This window comes from Schistocerca americana, chromosome 6 (genome assembly GCF_021461395.2).
Source record: "Schistocerca americana isolate TAMUIC-IGC-003095 chromosome 6, iqSchAmer2.1, whole genome shotgun sequence".
Classification (NCBI taxonomy): Eukaryota; Metazoa; Arthropoda; class Insecta; order Orthoptera; family Acrididae; genus Schistocerca; species Schistocerca americana.
The window spans coordinates 359559344-359575029 of NC_060124.1; the positions used below are offsets into that span (position 1 = coordinate 359559344).

The window sequence follows — 15686 nt, forward strand, 5'->3', positions numbered from 1 at the left end:
CCTGCCTAGTTTCAGGGTCACGCTCATTGGGGTTAGCTCGGTGAGCAAGGCTACACAGTAGGTTTATACAATCACTGACACACCTGTGACGCTGCAGGCAGTAAGGGTTTTTAGTCATAAGTAGCCATTAGAGCTAAGTAGGGTACTAATAGAATAGAAATTGCTCGTTGTAAAACTGTACTGTAGCTCTCTTATAATAACTGCAGTTAGCTGCTAACAATAATGACATTGTAACATCCTAGACCCACTAATCATGTAAGGTGATGGGTTGCATATGTATAATATAAAGATTAAGAATAAAGAAATTAAAAAAACACCATTCATGGGTTATGCTTTAAGCCTGTTGCGACTGGCCAACTGCTGTCAGCAAGGCAGTACAAGGAGCGATCTATGGTCGTGGGAATATTTGATCAGTATATCGCCAGTCCTTGCACCACCCGATATTGCCACTAGATGGTGCTGCGGCTTCTTCATTCAAGCAGCTCCTCTTTTGACCTCACGAGGCTAAGTGAACCGAGTTCCATACCTCCCTTCATCAGAAAAATTCCAGGTAGGTACCGGGACCGCCGAGGTTCTTTCGCACAGTAGACAGCGAGGCCAACCGCGTTTTTCTAACCATTCAGCTACGGAGATGGTCTCCGGAAAGGCATTCCAAGGTAGGTACGCCCACTTGAAAATTGGGGATAAAAAAAAATCTTTGATAGTGCACGTTTCAGTAAATGAAAGCACACGAGTCGGAACGTTCGGTCTGTATTCGTGTTTTAGTTCCACACTCAAGAAGGGGGCACTGAGCTGAAGCACCAGCGTTACTCTTACCACAGGCATACCTTCCAGCAGTGGAGGCAGAGGTTCCTGCTGGAAGGGGGGCACTGAGCTGGAGCACCAGCATTACTCTTACCAAAGGCGTATCTTCCAGCAGTCGAGGCAGGGTTTCCTGCTGGAAGCGCAGTTTATGCTAGCATAACTGGTCCGACAAGACGGCAGCCAATAATTCCATCCAAACATTGAGGCAGCCTACAGGTGGCTGTTGTGCAGATTGACAATACTACTCCTCGTAAAGCTAGCCTCGTCTGTGGACAGGATAGATGAACAAATCACAGCACTGTGGTGGCCTGTGCGACGACCAAGCGACAAACCCGTTGCTACGAACGCAAATCCGTAGGTAATAAGGCATGCAGTCGATGTAAGTGGTCCGGATTGTGGCAGTTACGTGTGAAATGTTCGGCATGGTCGTCTGGGTTACCAAATGCTGGCGACTGGCTACCTGCCTAGTGTTGATAGCGTGATCACTGTCATAGATGTTTTTCTACACCTTCAAGTGGGTGTACTTCCTTTGGAACGCATTTTTGGGCATATGTCCGTGTGACCTATTATTTCTTTATTCCCTCTATGATCGTTTCCTGCATCATTCGTATAGTCGAGGTCGCTAACCATTAAGTACAAATATTTGATTTCATTATAATTATTATAATTATTATTATTATTGTTATAAAGGCATGAAAGCTTTTCGCTGAAGAATGTACGACACTGAGCCACCTTTGCCCTCTCGCAGATTCTTCGAGGACCCACTCCATCATAATTGTTCCTAGTCACTTCGAACACCGTCAAGGTATTTTTATGTGAGCATTCAAGAGCTCTTCGTCTAGTGGGAAAACTCTTCTTTCACTGTCTTTATTGTCCTGTTTTGTGGGGCTCTACTAACGTGCCATATCCACTGCAATCTTTTGCCTTTAATTTTTGTTACTATATCTTGTTATGTGTATAAATGGTAAACTCCATCATTACGAGTTATTCTCGAATAGTTATCGTTACTATCTCTTAGTTGTCCCATATGTAAATATTTTCTTTAAAATCTTGCGTTCAAACGTCTTAAAGCTCCTTCCTTGTTTTTATGTGCAACTCCAGGATTCAGATCCGCAGCTTAATACTAGCACAATTAATAATTTGTATATGTGTAATTTATATTTCCTAGAAACTAAACTGCTTTTGAAAACTGACAAATGGCAATAGCAAACATCTGTTGACTATTCGAGTTCGCGAATTGATTTCCCCTGCTATAGAATTGACAGAAGTTAATAACATGACATTATAATTAAAGCAACTGAGCATCCGTCATTGCTCGTGTTCGTATTTATTGCAGTCTTCTGCTAGTCCGTTTTCTCATTCCCCCTGTGTCTGCCCATCTCCTCCCCCTCCCTCTCTGTCCATCTCCTCTGTCTCCCACCTCCTCCTTCTCCCCTTCCCTGCTATCTTCTCCTTCCTCTATACCTCCTCCTCCCCCTCTCTTTATCTGTCTCCCCCTCCAGACCATAAAACTTTTTTGTCGCCTGTATAGTATGTCTGGCAACGCGAGAAGAGTCTGTCGCGTTCAGTTCCTGATTAACAAACTGTAGGCCAGTGTTCTGGATTCTATTATAGATCTCTGCATACAGCACGTGACCCTTTTTACGATGATTCATCTGTTGGATAGGAATGTTACAGTCGGCGACCTTTGGTCTATTCGAAGATTCTGAATTCGTATTAAGTAAGGCTGAAGTTCATGACCTCTTGTATTCAGTTTGCATGTCGATGAAACAATGGACGAAGTGAAAGAAATTTTCTGAAGTTGAAGACAAAATCAATGGAAACAGATACGAATACCAACTTTCATTGACGAGATAGCGCCTCAGGGTGAATATAAGACTTACCGGATCCGCTGAAAGGAATGAGGAACATACTTAATACGGTATACAACTTAAGGATAAACAAATCACAGATGGTAGTGTAAGGCAGCAGGAACGAGATTAGAGATATGTTAGGAATAAGAAATGGAAATCACACAGTAGAGTAAGAAGTGAAATAATTCTCCTAGTTAGGAAGCAAGGTCTCACACGATGGCTGAAACAAGGTAATACCAGAAGTAGATGGCATAGAAGAAGAGAACTTTCTTCCACAAAATAACTCCACTGGTGTCAGATACTGATTGGAACTTACAAGGGGAGGCCGCCAATTCTGAATTTCAGATTCGATTCATACTGCGCATAATAAAAGCTCATGGCCAGAGGTGTAATGTGGCAAAGCACCAAGATGCACTTCTCAGCCGTTGTCGAGAAAATCGACAGTTAAAAGAAACCGTTGCGGTGAAATACTCTCTACGATTAATGATTTTCTACAGCGTCATTGCGCAGCGGAAAGCGCTGGGGTTCGTAATCCGAAGGTCGCCGGATCGAATCTCGCGCCATCCAACATATTTTTATTATTAGTTTTTTTCAATTCAAATATATATATATATATAACTATTAGTGGATTGGTTATGCATATTGGTGAAGGCGGATCGCTCTCCAATTGTACCGCCTCCATTTTTCCGTTTGTTTAACAGGGTGTACCAAAGCTGTCCCGTCCGCACTGATTTTCGATGATGTCATAAGTTGCGCTAGGGACCGCATCTACCTTCTTTCGAAGTTATCAGGCAACTACGCTGTTACGGGGCCGCTCGTTTCGGCCCATTCAACATCTGTCCTTCAAGTGTAACGAGCGAGTAACGGAGTTTATATTTCATACCTGCCACAGCAAGTTTGTGTTCGTGGGGTCTCTATTCTAATTCGAACGTTTGACTTACGCTATACGTATTCGTTTCTACGTCTTCCGTTAACTGTACGTGGTTAACATTATGAAGACAATTAATAACATTTGTGAAATGCAACTTTGTTTGCGGAAAACATAATGATGTTCAAAGTCGCCAGTTTTTCCACGACAAACGACTTTCAACAACTTATTATATGCATCATTATTGCAACTGATTGCCGGGAATTATATATATATATATATATATATATATATATATATATATATATATATGAATTACAAAAAACAAATACTAAAAAAAAACTGGCATGGAGCGAGATTCGATCTGGCGACCTTCGGATTATGAACCCGAGCGCTTACCGCTGCACCACCACGCTGTAGAAAATTGCTAATCGTAGAGAGTATTTCACCGCAACGGTTTCTTTTAACTGTCGATTTTCTCGACAACGGCTGAGAAGTGTATCTAGGTGCTTTGCCACATTACACCTCTGGCCATGAGCTTTTATTATGCGCAGTATGAATCGAATCTGAATTTCACATTTGACGGCCTCCCCTTGTTAGAAAGAAAAAAATGTGTGTGAAATCTTATGAGACTTAACTGCTAAGGTCATCAGTCCCTAAGCTTACACACTATTTAACCTAAATTATCCTAAGGACAAACACACACACACACACACACACACACACACACACCCATGCCCGAAGAGGACTCGAACCTCCGTCGGAACCAGCCGCACTGTCCATGACTGCAGCGCCTTAGACCGGAACTTAGGAAGAGCCTGAAATTGTACGTCTGGAGCACAGCATTATATGGAAGAGAAATGCGGACGCTCAGAAATGCGGAGAAGAAAGTGGAAGCATTTGGGGTGTTATCGAAGAGTGTTAAAAAACAACCGGGCTTATGAGGCGCGAAATTAGGAAGTACTGGAAAGCATAGGTGGGGAAAGAAGTCAATAGAGCACCGTCAGCAAAAGAAGGAATATCTCGTACTGCTTCCAGAAATAACTAACGTGACGCTGAAAGCAGCGGTAGAATGGAGAAGTAGTGAGAGCAGACAGAGAGTATAATACACAAAACAGATTGCATATGGTTATATGGTGTTTGGAGTAGAAGTTAAGGAGAGACTAAACCCCTAAAAGACTGCAGCAGAGCCGCGAGGGGTTAGCCGAGCGGTCTGGGGCGCTGCAGTCATGGACAGTGCGGCTGGTCCCGGCGGAGGTTCGAGTCCTCCCTCGAGCATGGATGTGTGTGTGTTTGTCCTTAGGATAATTTAGGTTAAGTAGTGTGTACGCTTAGGGACTGATGACCTTAGCAGTTAAGTCCCATATGATTTCACACACATTTGAACATTTGACTGCAGCAGAATACAGCGCTGCCGTTTTAGAGGCCACTGGATGGGATGTAACAGTCAAGTAAGTACGTACCTGTCTCCAGATGATTAACTTGGACTCTAGATCGTCATTGCGAACAACGGACAAAGCCCACAGCACCATGGGTCGCTAAGAATATTGGCAAGAAAACAGCTGGAATAGAAAATTGGAATTTTGTGGTAAGTTCAAATGGCTCTGAGCACTATGGGACTTAACTGCTGAGGTCATCAGTCCCCTAGAACTTAGAACTACATCAACTTAACTAACCTAAGGACATCAGACATCCATGCCCGAGGCAGGATTCGAACCTGCGACCGTAGCGGTCGCGCGGTTTCACACTGTAGCGCCTAGAACCGCTCGGCCACTCCGGCCGGCTGTGGTAAGTTCCTGTGGGACCAAACTCCTGAGGTCATCGGTCCCTAGGCTTACACACTACTTAATCTAACTTAACCTAACTTACACTAAGGACAACACACACACCCATGCCCGAGGGAGGACTCGAACCTCCGACGGGGGGAGCCGTGTGAACGGTGGCAAGACGCCCTAGACCGCGCGCGACTACCCCGGGCGGCGGCTGCAATAGAACCCCGACCAATGGTGTGGGGTTTCCTTCACCAGTAAGTGCAGGATTTCTCTACATCTACATTTACAGGGGGTGAAAAAACACACGGAAATACCAAAAACTCAATACCACGTAGGAAACCAGTTGACTCTCAAAACAGCTTCCATTTGTCTGGGAATGAATAAATACAGGTCCTGTGTGGTTTTCATTAGAGTATGATACTACCTGCAAAATAGAGGCAAGTTCAGGTAACGATGATGGAGGTCGATCCTTCTCTCCAAGGTAGGCCATATACGCTCAAAAACATTGAAATCAGGTGACTGTGTTGGCCACAGAGATGCGGCAACTCATCCTCGTGATAACAAAACCGATAGTGTAAGACGTGAATTGTGTGAACAGTGGCCCTATCGTCTTAGAACACACTATCACCACGTGGGAAGAATGTTCCATGGGATGGACCTCATCAGTCGCAGCGGACGCATAATCATTGGCTGTAATGCGACCTTGGAGAGTAACCATGGGGCTCATGGAATACCAGATATGGATGCCCAGATCATGACCGAACCCCCGTCACATTTCGCTCTCACGACGCGAACGCGGGCAGAAGTTGGAAACAGTATGCTAAAAGACTCGTACTAACAAATAACTCTCTTCCAATGTTCGATAGTCCAGGTATTATGTTTTCGGCACAACATTTTCCTGTACAGGCATTTGCAACACTGATGAGTGCTCGCCCCGCAATTCCCTTCTTCTCGAGTTCCTTTCGTGTTTTTTTGGTGCTGACAGGGTTCGCGAGTGCGCCACTCAGTTCTACAGTGACTTTTGCAGCTGTTATTCTCTTATTTGTCGTCAGAATTCTCTTCAAAGGCCGTCCGTCTCGATCACACAAAACACATTTTTCGTCCGCATTGTGACTTAGCAAACAACGTTTCTCCGCTTTGCCTGTATGCCTTATATTTCTTCGATACGGTGCGTTTTGAAACTTCGGCTACCTTGGTTACGGGAGTACCCACCACAAGGGCACCAGTTGCCCACGTTCGAATTCTCTTTAACTCCGACATGATGTACTCATAACTACACACAACACTGTTCTGACCATGATTGACATAACGTATAGAGGACATTACACAGGTGCGTTAGTGGTCGAATACAACAGTACAATCTGCACGCTCGGCTAGCATTTATGTTCAAGCATGCATTTCCCTCGTTGTTTCCACATATCTGTCCAATAACTCGTACGTCTGGAAGGCACCTTACAGTGTGTGGCGAAGTGTACACTGTGCACCATAGTCACATTCCCCTTTTCCTAATCCAGTCGCGAATGGTTAGAGGGAAGGATGATTACTGGACAGCCTCCGTCTGACTCCTAATGATCGTCGAAGAAAAGTGGGTGGTCATCTACCAATTCGCGTCTCAGGTACGAAGTCCCATGAGTTCAGCATGGAAGTGCTTACGTCACCTTCTGGGCCAGTATCCGATGCCTCCCATTGAAGCAGAGGTTAATTTGAAGGCTGTACGGTGTCGAGTCAGGCCCCTCCAAAATATTGTCCAGCCAACGCCAACACTTCGGTGGTAGGTTCGTCTTTCAAACCAGTAATGCACGAGCTCACTGCACGCACGTTTTGAACCCTTCCTTCAAGAGACAGGAGTCAACCTAATGGAATGGTCCGCGGTATCCGCTGGCGTGAACCCGACTGAGCACGCTTAGGGCTAGGGTAACATTGTAACTTTGCAAAATGGTTCAAATGGCTCTGAGCACTATGGGACTTAATTTCTGAGGTCATCAGTCCCCTAGAACTTAGAACTACTTAAACCTAACTAACCTAATGACATCACACACATCCATGTCTGAGGCAGGATTCGAACCTGCGACCGTAGCGGTCGCGCGCGGTTCCAAACTGTAACGCCTAGAACCGCTCGGCCACCCCGGCCAGCGTAACTTTGCAGTCCGTCCTCTTAGGTACCTTCCACACACGCTGAATTATCCTAGGTGTGCCACCATCCAAGAACGGTCGAAAACGTCTCGACAACGTTGTCGAAAATTTGGTAAGAAAAGTATAAGCGTGTTACAACGTACGAAGTGGGTTAACATGGCACTGAATACTACCCAGCAGCATATTCTGGTTTCGCATATGCGCAAAAAAAGTGTACTGCCCAACAGACTGCTTCTCATTTAGGCATTGTTTTGTTTTTATTTCGTAAAAAAGTTACTTTTTTATTTTTTTAAAGCATGTTGTTTCAATCTCTGTGCCATTTAAGTCTAAGCTCGCTCTCCTTCAAATTACGCAAGTGGTGGAAAAAACTTCTTTTGGCAGTTTATATCTACTCTGCTAGCGTAGATCGTATAATTTACATCATACTTTACGAGCTGTTGACTTCAGTCCTAAAAGATGGTTGATAATATGTCACAACAGTGGTTTATTCTTGTTTTTGGTGACACACCTTTGTATAACGAAGACAAATTGGTGGGGTCTTGGTATGTTTCGAGAAAAGTGGGTTGCGTATCGACACCCAGTTTATCCCATTCCACTTTATTTCACAAAAACATGAACACTGCTCTACGCTGCTGTCTTGCCCTTCCTCTCACAGGACAGAAAGCCTTTTGCGCAATGCCGATGTACGGGGGGTGGACAAAAATATGAAAACACAGCAAGAAATGTATGCTTGAACATAAATGCAAAAGAGAGCCAAGCCTGCAGTTTGCGCTATTGTATTTCACTACAAATGCGTTGTGTCACAGCAGTGTTCGTGTAGTTGTGAGTGCATTTGTCGGAGTTAAGTGAGTTCGAGCGTGGGCAATTTGTTGGTGCTCGCTTCCGTAACCAAGATAGCCGAAGTGCTTGGTGTTTCAAGAGGGACCGTATCAAATATTTATACCGCCTGCAGGGAAAGCGGGAAAAACATCATCTGCAAAGTCGCAATGCAGACGAAAATGTGTGCTGCAAGATCGTGGCAGACGGTCATTGAAGAGGACTGTGACGAAACATATGAGGGCAAAACCTGCAAAAGTCGCTGCAGAACTGAATGTCGTACTCGTGAACCCAGTCAGCATCAAAACGACACGAAGCGAGCAATAGAAGTAGAGAATTGCAGGCCGAGCTGGCATCAATGATTCAAATCTCCTTAACAAGAAGACTTTGTGCCAAAGCCATAAAACCTGGATTATGGAACGATGGAAGAAATCCATTTGGACGTACGGATCCCATTTCAATCTGTTCCCACCTTCTGGGCGAGTTTACGCCCCAAGGGTGGAACATGAAGAGCTTTCGATGATGATTTGGGCATCTATGTCGTGGTATGCCATGGGCCCCAAGGGTAACCTTGAAGGACACATTAATGCAAAGGATTATGTGACCATTTTGACCGATCACGTCCATCCCATGATACAATGTTTGTTCCCCAATGGTGATGCTGTGTTCCAAGACACAACCCCTGTTCATACACGTCGCATAGTTCAGGACTGGTTTTGTGATCACGAGGATGAATTCTCGCATCGCCCCTGGCCACTCACGTGATCTCAATATCATTCGGCCTCTGTGGTGTATTTTGGAGAGAAGGGCGTGTGATCGCTATAATCTCCGTCGTCGTTACCTGAACTTGCCCCTATTTCACAGGCTTAATGGTGGAAGATGCCCTTGAAAACCTTACGGGATCCGTATTTATTCATTCCGAGACGAGTGGAAGCTGTTCTGAATGCCAACGGATTTCCTACACCGTATTAGGTATGGTAATGTGCTGTGTTTCTGGTGTTTTTGTCCACCCCCTGTATTCCTCTTGTAAGGCGACAGCAACACCAATAATGCGTCACGGTACCTACATCTTATTCAGTTTCGCAAGCATGAGCTAAATATATCTGTCTGAAAATAAATCTGGCTGTAAATACAACAAACAGTCCACCACTACTAGGTTAAATGTTTTCAGCAGCGTACAACAGAACATGCAATATTCTCGCATTTGGTCAGTGTCGACACTGGACCAGTTATCCTTGTGCAATCACATATGCTTCAAGATAGCTTACACACAACAAGCGCAATCTACAAAACAGTAGAACCACCTTGAACGCAGTCTCGTATCCTTTTTCTACCGCGATTACGAAATACGTACAAAGTCGTTTTGCTGTGATTTAGTGCCGTGACATTCGCTAGACCGCTGAGATTTACTGCCGCTTCAATCCAGTGGCAGTCTTTTCAAACGCCTGTGATAGAATTTTCATCGATGCCATCTGGGAGGTACCGAATGGCGTGCAGATTCGTGTTACTATGTATGGGCTGCATTCTAAGTAAGTCCACCTACAATGTCTTAGACAGCAAGGGTACCAAACGCGACCGACTATGACTCCTCTGTTCGATTTTCAAGTATAGCCTTTTACCTAGGCCATTAAAAATCGCTACTAAAATTTAAATCGTACGTATTCGATACTATCGAGTCATGTACCACTACTAAGCATACCTTACTCGCTACTTTCGTTGCTGATCGCAACTGAGCACAAACACAGCGTTACCGTTGTACTATGATTGGCTTATGGACCACAGGCTCTACGCTCGCCATATTTAATTTCATATTTCTGAACGCAGAGTTGTTTTCCTATAAAAACTTGTCTGTGCCTAAATAAATGCAACTTGTAGTTGCTGGCGGAGGGCTTACGTAACATACTTCTGAAATTTATAAAAGTGGCAACCAAACTGCGATTCAAGTTTATGTATAGAATCTATGATTGGAGACATACCATCTGACTTTCGGAAAAACATCATCCCGAAGTCAGGAAGGGGAAGTACAAGCCAGATCTATCGCACAATCGGCTTAAAAGTTCATGCATCAAAGTTTCTGACGAGGATAATATACACAGGAACGAAAAAGAAAATTGTGGATACGTTATAGGACTTCCTCTGATTTTAGAAAAGGTTAAATCACCAGAGGAGGCAGTCCAGGCGTTGCGTTTGATGCTGACAGCTAGGCTTCAGAAAAACCAAGACGCATTCATAGAATGTGCTGACCTATAAAAAGCGTTCGACAATGTAAAATGTAAGATGTTCGAAATTCACAGGGAAATAGGTATAAGCTTCAGTGAAAGACGACTAATCTACACTATTTACAAGAACCAAGAGAGAAAAATAAGAATGAAAGACCAAGAATGACGTGCTCGTATTAGAAAGGCTATAAGATAGGAATGTAGTCTTTCGCTTGTACTGTTCAATTTGCACATCGAAGCACAGGGAATAACTTCCATGGTGCTAGAGGGTGCTGCAGAGGATAAAAACTGTAACGGAAGGCAGAGATTGGACTGCAACGAACCAATAACTGAGAACGGAGACTGCAAGTGCTACTCTGAAATGAAGAGGTTGCCACGAGAGAGGAATTCGCAGCGGGCCACATCAAGCCAGAAAACTCAAAGAATTTAGTTCACCACAAACACTCCAGGGCGTGATTACTATTGCTTATTTATACCTCGATCGTCCATTGGTTGTCTTTAGCCACCATAAATGCAAAATGTTATCAACACGTCCAAAGCTCTGATTGTCAGTTTTTTTTCTATGTCTTGTAAACACGTAATTTTAGTCTAATTATAACTGATTTTCAGGCCTACATTCACATATATTCTATTAAGTTCTACCATTCGCTGCTAATTTTGTCTGCGCTAGAGTCAGTGTGATGTCATGGCAAAACGAAGATGGTTTAGGTGTTCCCGTCAATAGGTATTCCTTCGTCTTCTTCTCAGTCTAATGATCTGAAAACATCGTCTAAAACTGCTGCCATCAGTTTTGATGATACGGAATCTTCTTTCTTGATTCCGCTTTCAGTTCTGAATTTGTCACTGTCCTGACGATAATAACAGTTAAGTATGGCTAAATGGCCCGGTGAAAGTCTTTCAATTGGACGCCACTTCGGCGACTTGCGTATAGCACTGTCCTGATGAAGTATAATGGAAGCTGTAATAGTAATGTATATAATCTTCAATGCGCCAGCATACGTCGATTCAATGCATTGTATAGCGAAGATTGTTACCACAAATATCGATAAAATCTGTACGAACAGTCAGTGTTATTCTTACTTGAATATTAACGGTTATACATCATCGTAAAATCTGCTTGGTTAAAATGTCAGTACCTAGATACTCTGCATTTGCTTACCTATTACCAAACGGATGATCATATCTTGAATCGACGGCAACTGTATTCATTTTATCTAAATCTGTACATGGCTTCACGAGGATCTCTGTGTGTGTGTGTGTGTGTGTGTGTGTGTGTGTGTGTGTGTGTGTGTAAGGATGAGGAGGTGTAGCACTTCCGTCAACCAAATTAGGCCCATAGGCTTTTGAGCACAGGTCTCACACGTGTATATAGTAAAACCCAGAAACAGAAATACTTCAGGAGTAACGGTGACCACTCACCGCAAAAAAGAGGCGTTGAGTCGTCGAGAGCCACACACAAAAACAAAGAAAACTTGCTACCTTTCTGAGTAATCCTGTTCCGAGCCTAAGTGCAAATACACTCTCTCTCTCTCTCTCTCTCTCTCTCTCTCTCTCTCTCACACACACACACACACACATATATATATATATATATATATATATATATATATATATATATATATCTCAAACGCACTCACGAGAGAGGGAGAGAAGATTGTTGTTTCCCAAATTATAGGAATCATTATGCAAAATTTCCAAAAGATCATCCTTCAGCACTATTGCATTACTGAAGTCAATAATGTTCCACTAATCTCCAATACCCTCCTGTTATCAAATGATATGTCTTCCGACGTAAACGAAGACGCAGTTTGGTGAATGACTACAGCTACGTTAATAATTTCATTTTTCGCTGATAAGCCTTTCGCACTTTGTAGATACAGTATATCCAAGTATAGAGATTTGTAATACATTTTTTCTCCGATCGAACAGGTACCACTTACCAGCAGCAGGGAAAGAAGTTCACAGAAAACGGACGAAAGGAATGACTTGAAGAAAAAAAATTAATATTCAGTAACGGATACAGGCGTTAAAAATCACCATACCTGTTACATGTGCAGCCTCCTTATTCTCTAAGATCATCGAGAACAAGGAGCGTGTGTATACTCCTTGAAAATGGTAATCTTATCACCATCAGACAAGACAGTTTAACGACATAAGCACGTGACTTCGACTGAACAATTATTAGTTTGAAGCCTCGTTGTTAGTGTGTCGTTTCTAATAGTCGTCATCAGTTTACTGCACGTACAGCGATCTGTTATTTGTTCTTTGCGAACTTATTATTTCAAAACTGAAGTTTAATGTTATGGCAGTTAGCAGTCATTAAGACCACGATATTAACGACAGTATGTACGCAAAAGGACATTTCAGCAGACATCCAGTTGTGTATGTAGAAAGAGACAGGATTTACATATTGTTACAATAAATCTTAAAATTTGCTCATTCAGCTGGCAACCACATCTAAAACGGCTCCCTGAAGGCTAATGGGAACGCAACCAGCACAGCACATAAGAACGAAACCTTGCCTTCCTGCCAAGTCATGCCCGTAGAATGCGAACGTCGAGACCCGTTATCACGAGTGTTCGTTTAAGACTGAAAGACTAGGAGGTCAGGATGTGGCACTCAAAGAAGTGTGCCAAGCACCAGCGACAAGTGGATGCCTGCGGCTAATGCTTCCACAATGTAGTGTTGTACATGTGTTGTTGGGAATGAGCGTTGTGTGATAGGACGGGAGCCGGTAAAGCACACGGCCTGTACTTAAATTTTTTTTAGACGTTAACAATTTTCTCTTAATTTCACTTTACTTCCACGATCATTAGTTATTTCCTCACCTAAGAGCAAAACTCGTCCGCAACTTTTCGTGTCTCATTTGTTAATGTAGTTCCTGTATTGTCAACCAATTTCATTCGACTACAATCCTTTACCCTTGTTTCTTTTGTTGGCGTTCACCTTATCACTTCTTTCCAAGACAATATCCGTTCCGTTGAGGCTACTGCATACTGACTGCCGTGTGTGTTGCAGGGAACAAGAAGATCTTGCGCTCGGTAAGCGGCCTGTTCCGATCTGGGCAGCTGACTGGCATCTTGGGGCCGTCGGGTGCCGGCAAGAGCACCCTGCTCAACATCCTGGCGGGTTACAGGTAGGGATGCAAGCCGTTGCAAGGTGCCGCTCATACAGAAAGCGCTGTGGGGAGGCTAACATTTAATTCTCGTATCCCGGCTCAAAGACTACTATGGAAGCTCACCAGAAAGCATGGATACCTACCACGGCCTCTAGGCAGAGCGGCTAGGTCCATGACCCTACGTATTACTGTGCCGTAGCGCTGGTCTGTACCTCACCTCTCTCGCTGACCAAACTAGTTCTCGCCCTAGTACTATAATATCCGCCGCGCCGTGGCCCTGCTTTCATGTATTCGTCTCGCAATAATATCGTTAGCCCTAACGCCGACGGCATACGGGCCGTGATTTCGACGTCAACGTTGAGCGTGCCGAGCTCAACGTGCTGCTTGAATGCGCGGAACGATGCGACTTGTGCATACGCTACGTGTGCCTCAACGTGTTATAAGGAATCGCAGTGCACTCCAGCGCCTATATCTGGCTCGCAATTCACACTGTTTACGAAATGAACAGGCGTAAAATTCATGCGTTAGCCCTATTAAAACGCTCATTCCTCACGTGTCATATGCTAGTCATGCTGTTCCACGTGTAGTATACATAAATAAAAACTTCAATATCCTTGAACATGTTATAAGCCAAAAAGGAAGTTACCATTGCTAGTCAGTAAGGACATCGATAGTTCTCCACATAAGATAAAACTTGTTTCAACATTCTCACTTTCTAATAACACCCTAACGTCATTCTTACGTAATCACTGTTCCTATTCAGTAGCAGTATCTTTACAATATGTGAAATACAAAACCTGATAACAGAAAGAGTAAAATATCTAACTGCGAGTAGTGCAAGCTGTGTTGTAGTTTAAGTCAATCGGACAAATTAACTCCTCAAAAAGAGCACACTTGTCTTGTATTGTATGTATTGGAACCCCCCCGCAGGGAACGTTTGACACCAGACGAATGTAACCCCAATGTTTACGTGGTACAGTAATGGTGGTGTACGCGTACGTAGAGAACTTGTTTCAGCAGCAATCGCCGACATAGTGTAGCTGAGGCGGAAAAAGGGAAACCAGCTCGCATTCGCCGAGGCAGATGGAAAACCGCCTAAAAACTATCCACAGACTGGTCGGCTCACCGGACCTCGACACAAGTCCGCCGGGACCAGCCGCTCCTTCCCACTAGGGAAAGCCATGCGTTAGACCACTCGGCTAACCGGGCGGGCTGCACTTATATTTACTTAACATCGAATATTATAGAACATACTTCTTTCAAACTTATAAGAAAGTATCAGAATCTATTATAAAACGAGGAGGCTAGTGAAAAAATATTTGGATCCAGTGAGATGCAAGCTAACAACGCACCACCTCTTACCTTCAATTCTACGTCTCTACTCATTTCTGATGAGCGATCATGAATGATATACGACCATACTTTGCATCTCACCATCTCCTAAAAGCTTCAGTCGTAGATATGTTATTAAATGACATTTAATTATAACAAACTGTACCAAGAACAATGCGTTTTTGATGGATTCTCTGTTCTTTTGAAACGGCATACTTGCATAATAAGGAAGTTACAAGAGTTATTTACCCGCCAATTTGACATTTCCCGCCACTTTTTTACAACAAATCTTACAATTAACGGAGGACTTTCGAGAGATTCTCAATCTGCTGATGCTTAGGAACGGCATATATACGTATAGCCTCCAAATGAAAGCCAATATTGCGTCTAGCGTCTCTGTACTGAAGAGAGATGGCGTCATCTGACGTAGATGGAGTTCTTTCATCTCACGGTCTACGTTCAAAAGAACATTCAGAACATATGGCATGCTAGGCATTGCTCTGCACGTTCGAAAAGACTCCCCAATGTGCATTTTCCGCGCTATAACGCCAGAACCCGGCACACTTTATTAGGGGTGGGCATATTTTTAAAAATATCGATTTATATATTGTATCGATACTTTTGAAAGCTATCGGTATTACTGAGACAAAAGTATTGATATTTTTACATATTTCTCGACATTTCCAAGATCTATAGGATTTTTTTAAAAACTGTTCAGAGTCACAGAAATGATTAACAAACATTTAAAAACTGACAATACAAGACACACAA

The 15686-nt window shown here is 43.5% G+C and overlaps 1 protein-coding gene across 2 annotated transcripts in view; it reads left to right on the forward strand.

Annotated features, from left to right (window-relative positions):
* Positions 1 to 15686, forward strand: part of LOC124619940 (ATP-binding cassette subfamily G member 4-like) — a 481958-nt gene that overhangs the window by 403315 nt on the left and 62957 nt on the right. For both annotated transcript variants that reach the window (XM_047146601.1, XM_047146602.1), the window contains exon 2: positions 13484 to 13601. In XM_047146601.1, coding sequence (XP_047002557.1) covers positions 13484 to 13601 — 118 coding nt within the window. The remainder of the gene's footprint in view (positions 1 to 13483; positions 13602 to 15686) is intronic.